This window comes from Staurois parvus, unplaced genomic scaffold, assembly GCF_062004578.1.
Source record: "Staurois parvus isolate SC_StPar_1 unplaced genomic scaffold, SC_StPar_1.0 ptg001090l, whole genome shotgun sequence".
Lineage (NCBI taxonomy): Eukaryota > Metazoa > Chordata > Amphibia > Anura > Ranidae > Staurois > Staurois parvus.
Genome location: NW_028318886.1, coordinates 5,214,321 through 5,226,653, shown reverse-complemented (window position 1 = coordinate 5,226,653; position 12,333 = coordinate 5,214,321). Strand labels below are relative to the sequence as shown.

The following is a 12,333-nucleotide window of genomic DNA, read 5'->3' as shown; positions in this document are numbered from 1 at the left end:
CTCTTTGGGGTAGAAAGTAAGTTGCCACCCTAGGCCCAGACCTCTATATAAGAGACATAAAAGAAAATAAATAACTGAATATCAGCTCACATTTGCAATTTCTCTGCTGTTATATATGCATTTAATTATGCATTTATTCATAAAGTCAGTGAGATAGGGAGTGTGGTTTCAGTTGAGAGATCGGGGTTGGTTTACCAAAGGCAAATAGGAGTTCACTTTCCTTCAGTTTATTAAATGAAGAGGAGCTCTACCAGGGGCGGACTGACAACTCATGGGGCCCCCGGGAAATAGGGGATCATGGGGCCCCTGTGTCCTTTCCCAAACTAAAAAAAGCCTATGAAAAATGTTCCAGGGGCATCTCATGGGGCCCCCTACTGACCCAGGGCCCTTGGGCAGTGCCCGAGTTTCCAAATGGTCAGTCCGCCCCTCAGCTCTACTGGCTTGCATCACGCAATCATGTGCAAGCAAAAATACTCTTTATGTTTACCTTGCACATGATTGGATATTCTTTGCAAAGTGAATTTTCACTAAGCTAAGAAAAAAAATTCCATGCATATTAAAATGCTCATTTGCTTTTAGTAAATGAACCTCATTTAGTACAGAATAAAGTACCTGGTTGAATACAGCTCCAAACCAGATATAACCATTTTATACTACAAACTTTATACATGTGTGCAAGTTTACATAGCAGAGGACAGGTAAGAAAAATCGCCAGGACCACTTCCAAAGACAACACAATGCTTGAGTGTATTATAAAATATGAAAACAATTCGTAGTAGCCAATCAGATTCAAACCTATACCAGAAATTGAATCTGATAGGCTGTTGTAGTGGAAGAACAGGCACTTCTTATGTAAGACACTGATAAAATAAAGTTGTTATATACATAGGTATAATGGCATATACAAGCATAATTAATAACTCAGCTATGTAGCTTGACTCTGTGTCTCAGAAAACTAGCTGTTGCTACACTACAAGTCTCGATCTGTATAGTGCATGCTGAGCCTTATAGTTCTAATGCAGCCAGCCATTCATTTGTTGCTATTGCACCTCTCTCTACTCTGCACACTACAAGACGACCAGCTTTTTTCATCATTGCAACATCAAGAAATTAATACTTTTCAGTCTGCCACATGGGGTATATAATATCAAATCCGTGTTAATACTACTTATTGTCACATATACACAAGGGTCCATTCACGAAACAGTATCCAAATATCCAGTATATCTGAATGGGCTTACCATTACTGTAGAGGAGCTGCAGTCGGTAGTGTGTGCCATTATTGGTCTTCTCAGTGCTCAGTTCCTTAGAGATAAAAGTCATGTTATAGTGAATGTATGGAATTTATATCATTTGTTCATGGTGATCAACTCAAACCATATCTCTCTTCAAAGATCTAATATACTGTACAAGCATCATTTGTAGGATGACAACTGTCTTAGGTAGCAGTTCTATGCTTGAGGTGATTGTAGATGTGCTACAAAAACAGTCTAGCACTGTCCATGATACTTTTTTAATTTGTACTAACATCCAAATTTTCAGGACAACCTTTCAGGGTGTACCCCATTCTTCAAGGTAAAACACAGTACTGCTTAGACCTTGAAGAAAGGGGTACACCGCGAAAGGTTGTCCTCAAAAATTTGGGTTTTAGTGCAAATTAAAAAAGTATCATGGACGGTACTCAAACACAATACGAATGCCATTACTGTACACAGTTATACAGAAAAAATGCTTTGAGCTAAAAACAAATTTTATTCTTAAAATTATATACTGTACAGTCCAGGCTAATTTTGTGTACAAAAAATTATGTTGGCTAATTATACTATATTTTCAGGGTTTTTTTCAGCCTATGTTACAAATGAAGCATAATAAATATATAAAAGCCTTCCATTTTTATCCATACAAGCATTAGATCCTTAAAATGACATAAAATGATATTTCTCTACTTATATATATTTTTATACCCAAATATACCTAAATCTTACTGACCATTTTTCCCTAAAGTGGGATTGTAGCTGATAGAAGGGAAAATAACCTATTTTAAGAAATGTACCCCAAAAAATGTATATATACAGCATATGTGTATATATATATATATATATATATATATTTATATAAATATTTACAAAAAAATATATTTATATAGTATGTATATATATATATATATATATGTGTGTGTGTGTATACATATATATATATATATATATATATATATGTGTGTGTGTGTATACATATATATATATATATATATATATATATATATATATATATATATATACACTGTGTATATGCATATAGATATGGATATTTAGACAGATCTACTCCATATACATACATGTAAATGTTTAGTTAGATAAGAGTATAAAATTGTATAAATAAAACACTGTTTTATAGTCACGCTAGTTAAAAGGATCACAAATGTAATAAATCTAGTATTTCCCCCAGTCAATGTTTCACGGTCAATCAGTTGAACATACCATTTTATGATAAAACAGCACTTGGTGCTCAGTTACTGGCAAAATTATCTCATTAATCATTTTTAATCCCTGCTTTGAAATGAGGACATGGTAATCAATAGTTCCTACCAAATTAGTGCCTTCCACCCAGTCATTATTTGGTAATGAATACTGGACACCATACTCACAATCAATATGCTTATGTATCCCATCAGACTGGACACTGGACAAAAGACACTACAGAAATGAGGGTCAATAATAGGCAGATGTATAAGGAGCTGTCACAGGAAGCCAGGGCTGTGAGACATCTTCACTTAATAGAGGAAAGAATTGAGTGTATGGCGATAACTATGGCCTGCCAACACTTGTAGTACTACAAGTCCCAGCATTACTGTATAGATTGAATGAGGCACTGCTTAGTGAGAGGTATAAGGCCTGGAGAATTAGATGTTGGTTCAATGTGACCATGTACACTATAAATACATTATTCAAAGGGTGCACATTTTTCAAAGTGAAATAATACCTATTTCCACTAGATTTCCACTCCTTATGCCTGCTTATTGGGGCCATTATAATATTTCAATGATATTATGCTACAATGAAATCACCAAGTCAAACTTTGCAAAGTTCATCAACCGTTTCAGAAGGATTCTCCCATTTCAGGACAATTTTTTGGAAACTAAGATACAGGGACAGTTTTTTTAAGGCCAACCATTGATGGGGCATGGGCAGAATGCGGTGCATGCGCTATGACATATTCATTCTCATTTCTCTATATTTGATCAGAAGTGATCATTAGAGTTCCCATGGGAAGCCCTGCTGGCTATTAACCTCCTGACAAATGATGTTAGAATTGGGCACATTAGTTTGACCATGTATAGTCAATCCATACATCCATGGTAACATTGGGTTATTGCTTAACTATTGCCTGTATCCCTGTACAATGACTGTTCCAATTGAATAGGTCACTTTAAAGATAATATTTTCATTACTGTTAATGAAGAAATACTTCAAATTTAAAAAAGAGCCCACATATGTGTGTGTGGTGGGGGGGGGGGGGGCAAGTAAAAGACATAATTCAGCAGGAACAGTGTGGACACTCTGTACGCAGTGGAGTCAAGGCACAGTGCTGTAGAACTGGACACATACATACGCATCATACCTATACACATGTGTAAAATTCACATTTTTACATCTAGCATGTTTATAACCCAAGAAAACCAAAACACTGCAATATACAAGTAAAGTCACACTACCACTGCCACAGGATTGTAACCTAAAGTTTCTATATACAACATTGTTTATAGTGATGTAAACCAACACTCATTTAATGACAGATAAAACAGTAAATGATATAACAAACTCATCCTTTGTACATCACACAACAACATACATAATCAAAACTCTGACTGCACCAAATAAAAATTGTATGTAACATCAACTCACTGTGCAAGTGCACTGCATATTGTAAATTCCTGCTATGCACAATCTAGATAGCACAGTATACAGCGTAAAGCATCATATGACTGTATACCACATCTAACACTATCAATATTCTAAAGCATATACCTGCTATGTACACCATATGCAACTCAACATACAATTTTAACTCATCATCCAGTTGTACACTATTTATAATGCTGTATGTTATCTAAGGTATATTCTCTCTATATACCACATATAATACTCAATATATAGTTAACCTTAAAAAAATTCACAAAAAGCAAATCAGTAGACTGCAAATTTTCAGTTGTGCCTGCATATTTTCATGGGCAATGCCCAATGTTCTTGCCCAATCTGCAGAGAATTGTACAATTCATGAACTAGAATCTTGCCTAGAATCTAAAGTAATTTAATTAATAAAAAAAATATGAATCTTATCATACACCACTTAACTCTCGGTACAACACACAATAGGTATAACAGATATTCTCATTCTCTGTACAATACAGCAACTCTATGATATATGATGTTTACTGTCTACTATGTACACATGATTATATAAACGCATCCTCATAACATTGTATATAATGTACATACTTGTTAAACATACAACTATAAAGTAATAGAAATACATGCTCTTTATACCACATGACATTACTGTGTACCATATATACCAATATACTGTATATTGTGACAGTATACCGTTGTATATAAGATAAGTACATACTACATATGCTGCTTGATCTAATGTAATTAGGATTTATCAGTGGAAGCCCATGTACTGATTGGCACTGGTTGTCAGAACATTGTACACTGTACATCCCAAATAATAAATGTCCAGAACTTACCTTGTCCTTCTCAACAAAGTCCACAAACGCAGTCCGCTCTATCTCTATGGGCTGTCCTTGTCGGTCATACAATGCCAACACAAAGTGGAAGAAGTTTGATTTCCGCAGGTTGGATGGTGGTTGTTTCTCAAAGTGTGCCCGGGACACTGCCACCCCACTGTAAGGGACACAGAAGAAGGTTGAATGATATATACCGCAGACTTGTCTGCTGCCATCCCACTTATATAAGCCCTGTTGCAGGTCAGATGCCAGGCCACAATGCACAGTTGTATTAATGGCATTTTTATGAAAAATAAATAAATATATATATATATATATATATATATATATATATATGGAGATAGATAGATAGACAGACAGACAGACAGACAGACAGACAGACAGACAGACAGACAGACAGATAGATAGATAGATAGATAGATAGATAGATAGATAGATAGATAGATAGATAGATAGATAGATAGATAGATAGATAAACACTGCACAAAAACAAGGCCATTAGCAAGTTATGTAATTATGTGACATGCAAGCTGACCAATTACTACCCCAATAATATGAAATTGCAAATTCCTACACTGTTCCAAAACAAAATTATTTTTGAAAAGTCCTCCAAAAATAGTACATTTTGACAAGTATAATATGAAATAAATACAGATGTTCTGTCTAGTTTTAAAAATAGAAAGAGCTAACAGTTTTTCAAAGTAGCCCAGATGGGCTCTAGAAGTGCTTATGGTGACCAGACTGGTGTTGTTGTCACTCAAATATTCAATGGCTCACTGAAATCTCAGCTTGCAGGACAATCGTACAATGTGTCTGCAGACACTCTGGATAAAAACTGGCATGGTAATCCACACACTGCAAGGAGCAAGAGCAATCAGTCCTATAATTCAGGAATTTATAATAGGCAGGAACTCTATATTACACCAGCTCACTGCACAGTGACAATGTTAAGTTTACAATAGTTAAAAAACAACTTGCACTAGCTTCCCATAATCTTTTTTTTTTTTTGCAACACTTTATATGAAAAGAGTAATTTTGTTTTATTTTTATTTTTTTAAGAACTGTAAACCACTATATAAAGCATTGATGCATATTCAATGTCCTGCCATGCATGAACTATTCTGAGGATTGTGCCAGTGTTAGATCGCTGGCACTCACTGCAAGGTTTAGCTGAGTAATGATATAAATAGCAAATCAATAGTGATACCGACACTGCCAGGATAGCACATGAATTGTGTCATACACAGAAACAAAAGTAGCTGACTGCTGTCGGTAACATATAATAGGGTTCAATCTTTGCAACATTGCAAAAGGTGACTGGATTCTCTGATTGCCTTACATCATCATACAGTTCTGGATGGAGAGAGGTCCTATTCTACAGACGGTCCACTGCCATACAGCAGATCCCTAGTACTTGTACCTACAGAGTGCAATGTACTACAGAACAAGTACACATACTGCATTCATGAGGACTATAAAAGTGGATTTTTATAACATAGCATATCAACTTTAGTAGCACGCTTCTTATTTATGATCATTCACTAAAGTGATAGAAGAATAATTTCCTACATTCAGACTCTATCCTCGCACATAGATTTAATTCAATATGGTCTTAGAGGGTTTTTAAACGGTTTCTGGAGATATATCTGTTCGCAAAATGGTACAGAATGAATGCACCAACAGGAATATATATATATATATATATATGTATATATATATATATATATATATATATATATATATATTCAGCTACTTTAACCACACCCAGTACTACTGAAACTGCCAAAATAATAGTATTATTAAAGCTTGGCAAACTTTTAAGCATTCCCTCCTTTACATTAACTGTTAATGATTATGTGTTGTATGAAAAAATATGTAAATATTTATATACACGTACATCCATATAAATATATAACAATATATAAAGTGTGCATGTAGCACAGGGTCTATGATGGGTACACGGCGCGATGTTAGAACATTAGTCCAGTCGGTGATGTGAACAGATAGCGCACTGATAACTGCTACAAGTTGTGCGCTTATCGCTCCTCCTTATCGCCAATTACCGACACATTGTTATCATCGACTTCTTTTATCTAAATTATTATTTTAAGACATTTTTTTATTACTCCGGGCTTTTAATGACAAAAAATAATCTGCTATTAAAAACGAAGTGTCTTGCATGTAGAGACTGGTATACTTTGTATAAACATTACAGCTCCGGGTTACTACTTTCCGTACATACAAAATAATCTGAGAGTAGGACTTCAGATTATCTAAAAGAACTGCTTTGTGTAATATGTACTATGTGTTTGGGGGGGGGGGATATAGATACATTTATACAGGAAGATATATATGTAGAGGAGATATAACATACACACACACACACACACACACACATATATTATATATATATATATATATATATATATACTGCAGTTGCAACGTAGGTAATAAAACGTGTTTTTGTTTCCTGTTTATTACTTTAAACTTTTTTCGTTTTAGATTTTTTTCTAAAACACTTCTCATAAGTCCAGTTGCTTATTAGATAAATGTCGGAACGAATCTCTCGCATCTATTGATTTTATTGTATTTTTACATAAAGAATTGGACTAATATGAAGTTAGGGGACATTTGCGGATAAACTCTTGTCTGTGCGCAGTGTTGTCTGATGTAAAGTATGAAGACAGAACGAACTTTTCATGTCATTGACAGTTCTAGACAGAAACTGTAATATAAATCGTACTTCTCTAATATATAGATCATATTGCTCTAATATAGATCGTATAGATCACGCTTCTCTGATCTTAAAGATCACACTCCCCTAATATAGATCTTATACCTCAAACTCCTCTAATACAAATCTTATAGATTACACTCCTCACCTTTACTATAGAACTTATCGATCACACTCCTTTTAGAGAAGGTCACACTTCTCTAAAAAAGATTTTATACATCAAACTCCTCTAATATAGATCTTGTAGATCACACTCCTCTAATACAGATATTATAGATCACACTTCTCCAATATAGATCTTATAGCTCACACTCCTCTAATATAGATCTTATAGATTACACTCCTCTAATATAGATCTTATAGATCACACTCCTCTAATATAGATATTACAGATCACACTTCTCCAATATAGATCTTATAGATCACACTCCTCTAATATAGATATTACAGATCACACTTCTCCCATATAGATCTTATAGATCACACTCCTCTAATATAGATATTACAGATCACGCTTCTCCCATATAGATCTTATAGATCACACTCCTCTAATATAGATATTACAGATCACACTTCTCCAATATAGATCTTATAGATCACACTCCTCTAATATAGATCTTATAGATCACACTTCTCTAATATAGATTTTATAGATCACACTCCTTTAATATAGATCTTATAGATCACACTTCTCAAATATAGATCTTATAGATTGCACTCCTCTAATACAGATCTTATTGCTCACACTCCTCTAATATAGATCTTATAGATCACACTTCTCTAATATAGATCTTATAGATCACACTTCTCTAATATAGATTTTATAAATCACACTCCTCTAATATAGATCTTATAGATTGTACTCCTGTAACATAGATCGCACACATCTAATGTAGATCATATAGATAATTAGCTAATACTCTTCTAATATAGATCAAATTCATCCAATACAGATCATATTCTTCAAATATAGATCTTATAGATCCTACTCCTCTAATATAGACCATACTCCCCTCTTATAGTTCATACGCCTCTAATATAGATCATATAGATCATTCTCCTCTAATAAAGATCATAGATCTCTAATAAAGGTCGTATAGACCTTACCATAGACCATATATAGACCGTATATATCTTTTAGATCATACACCTCTAATAGAGACCATAGTATGGGGCGGACTGACCATTTGGAAACTCGGGCACTGCCCGAGGGCCCGGGGTCAGTAGGGGGCCCCATGAGATGCCCCTGGTACCTTTTTTTTAGGCTTTTTTGAGTTTGGGCAAGGACACAGGGGCCCCATGATCCCCTATTGCCCGGGGGCCCCATGAGTTGTCAGTCCGCCCCTGGACCATACTCCCATATTATAGATCAAACTCCTCTAATAGAGACCATACTCCCCTATTATAGATCCTACTCCTCTAATACAGATCATAGATCTCTAATAGAGATCGTACAGACCATGCCATAGATCATATCTATCATAGAGATCATACTCCTCTAATAGATACCATACAGATTGCGCTCCTCTAATCTACACCATACAGAACAGATACGACATTCCTAATAGAGATGACTTGTCCTAGATTAGACAGTTCTGTGATAAGACTGGAGAGTGTCGATATTTGTCGGCCAGTCCTGACACTGGATCTGATGATTAGAATAAAGTTGGTGGCGATCGTTGTGTGTGTGTCGGGATAGGGGTTGCAGTGTCCCTGGTAATTGCACTGATGTGTGCATTGGGTGCACATGTGTTCCTCTGTAATCTATACAGAAACTGCAGTCCAGCAATGACAACTACAAGTCGCAGCAGGGACACATCGCAGGGTTCAGCTGTGGAGTGCCCTTTGTGTACCATGCCAGGCTACACCCTCCATTCCCGGGGAAAGCCCTCACTCCCACCCTGAGCATCCTTCCCTTGCCCGGAGTAAGAAAGTTGCGTTGCCCTCCCCCGGCGCTCCCCCGTGCTCCTACCTCTGAGCGGCCACCTTGGCATCCACAACTCCGACATTCCTCACCCAGGACCGGACAGGATCCATGCCAGCTGCCAGGGCTTTGTCTCTCAGGACAGGTCCTCCTCTTCCTAAAGTGTCCTGCAGCCCAAACATGGAGAGCTGGCACACAGATGTTGGGGAGGTCCCAGTGTCCTCCACATACAGCCTCCTGCCCCCCCTTGTCACCTGCTCCACACCAGCAGCAGCACTAGGGTGACCCTGGATCTTCTAACCCTCTGTATGCACTGAGACAGCATCAACCCACAGCATGAATGAGTCCCCCGGAGGGGAGGGGCTTCCCCGACATCTCTCCTCTCATTGGACGCCTGCCTGCACCGGACACTTCCCACTGGCGGAGCAATTAACCCTCTCCCAGCTGTCTCAGCACCACTCGCATCACTTACACAGCGGAGAGCAGCTGGAGAGATGAGGATGATACCAGTCAGGGGGGGACACGTACTACCCACATACCCTATACAGTCATGGGGTGCTATAGGAGTCATGTCTGCTACTATAGATCTATACAGTCATGGGGTGCTATAGGAGTCATGTCTGCTACTATAGATCTATACAGTCATGGGATGCTATAGGTGTCATGTCTACTACTATAGATCTATACAGGGGTCATCTATTATAGGAGTCATGTCTGCTACTATAGATCTATACAGTCATGGGGTGCTATAGGTGTCATGTCTACTACTATAGATCTATACAGGCATGGGGTGCTATAGGAGTCATGTCTACTACTATAGATCTATACAGTCATGGGGTGCTATAGGTGTCATGTCTACTACTATAGATCTATACAGGGATCATCTACTATAGGAGTCATGTCTACTACTATAGATCTATACAGGGGTCATCTACTATAGGAGTCATGTCTACTACTATAGATCTATACAGGGGTCATCTACTATAGGAGTCATGTCTGCTACTATAGATCTATACAGTCATGGGGTACTATAGGAGTCATGTCTGCTACTATAGATCTATACAGGCATGGGGTACTATAGGAGTCATGTCTACTACTATAGATCTATACAGGGATCATCTACTATAGGAGTCATGTCTACTACTATAGATCTATACAGGGATCATCTACTATAGGAGTCATGTCTACTACTATAGATCTATACAGGCATGGGGTACTATAGGAGTCATGTCTACTACTATAGATCTATACAGGGATCATCTACTATAGGAGTCATGTCTACTACTGTAGATCTATACAGGCATGGGGTACTATAGGAGTCATGTCTACTACTATAGATCTATACAGGGATCGTCCACTATAGGAGTCATGTCTACTACTATAGATCTATACAGGCATGGGGTACTATAGGAGTTATGCCTACTACTATAGATCTATAAAGTCATCAAGTACTATAGGAGTCATGTCTACTACTATAGATCTATACAGGAATCATCTACTATAGGATTCATGTCTACTACTGTAGATCTATACAGGCATGGGGTACTATAGGAGTCATGCATACTACTATAGATCTATACAGGGATAATCTACTATAGGAGTCATGTCTACTACTATAGATCTATACAGGGATCATCTATTGTAGGAGTCGTGTCTACTACTATAGATCTATACAGGAATCATCTACTATAGGACTCATGTCTACTACTATAGATATATATAGGCATGGGGTGCAATAGGAGTCATGTCTACTACTATAAATCTATACAGGGATGATCTACTATAGGTGCCATGTCTACTACTATAGATCTATGCAAGATTAATCTACTATAGGTATCCTGTCTGCTACTATAGATCTATACAAGCATGGGGTACTATAGGAGTCATGTCTAGTACTATAGGCCTATACAGGGATGATCTACTTTAGGTGCCATGTCTACTACTATAGATATATACAGGGATAATCTACTATAGGTGTCATGTCTGCTACTATAGATCTATACAGGCATGGGGTACTATAGGAGTCATGTCTACTACTATAGATCTATACAGTCATGGGATAGTATAGGAGTCATGTCTACTACTATAGATATATACAGGGATCATTTACTATAGGAGTCATGTCTACTATTATAGATCTATACAGGCATGGGGTACTATAAGATTCATGCCTACTACTATAGATCTATACAGGGATCATCTACTATAGGAGTCATGTCTACTACTATAGATCTATACAGGCATGGGGTACTATAGGAGTCATGTCTACTACTATAGATTTATACAGACATAGGGTACTATAGGAATCATGTCTACTACTATAGATCTATACAGACATGGGGTACTATAGGAGTCATGCCTACTACTATAGATCTATACAGGCATGGGGAGCTATAGGAGTCATTCCTACTACTATAGATCTATACAGTCATAGGGTAATATGGGAGTCATGTTTACTACTATAGATCTATACAGGCATGGGGTACTATAGGAATCATGTCTACTACTATAGATCTATACAGACATGGAGTACTATAGAAGTCATTCCTACTACTATAGATCTATACAGACATGGGGTACTATAGGAGTCATGCCCACTACTATAGATCTATACAGGGATGATCTACTATAGGAGTCATGTCTACTACTACTACTAAACAAGCCTACTTTGTCACTCTCATCAATAGCTTGTCATCCAGTCCTCATCGTCTCTTCTCTACTTTTAACTCTCTACTTTCTCCACCTCCACCCAGTACCTAACTCACTGATTACTAGATTGCAAATTATTTCAAAAACAAGATTGATGCAATTCGTAGGGGTATTTCCACTGCACAGACATCTATCCCACTTAGCATACCTTATACTAAACCTCCCTCAACACTTTCCTCTTTTGACCTTGCTACTACTGAAGAGGTCACTAAGGTTTTC

At 37.0% G+C, this 12,333-nt stretch overlaps 1 protein-coding gene across 6 annotated transcripts in view; it reads right to left on the bottom strand.

The window, feature by feature from the left end:
• The window catches only part of EBF2 (EBF transcription factor 2), a 144,162-nt gene extending 134,433 nt beyond the window's left edge, over window positions 1-9,729 (bottom strand). For all 6 annotated transcript variants that reach the window (XM_089658737.1, XM_089658740.1, XM_089658738.1 and 3 more), the window contains exons 1-3: window positions 9,454-9,729; window positions 4,748-4,904; window positions 1,242-1,305 (exon numbers count right to left, since the gene is read on the bottom strand). In XM_089658737.1, coding sequence (XP_089514863.1) covers window positions 1,242-1,305; window positions 4,748-4,904; window positions 9,454-9,587 — 355 coding nt within the window. In that variant the 5' untranslated portion in view covers window positions 9,588-9,729. The remainder of the gene's footprint in view (window positions 1-1,241; window positions 1,306-4,747; window positions 4,905-9,453) is intronic.
• Between the last annotated feature and the right edge of the window lie 2,604 nt (window positions 9,730-12,333).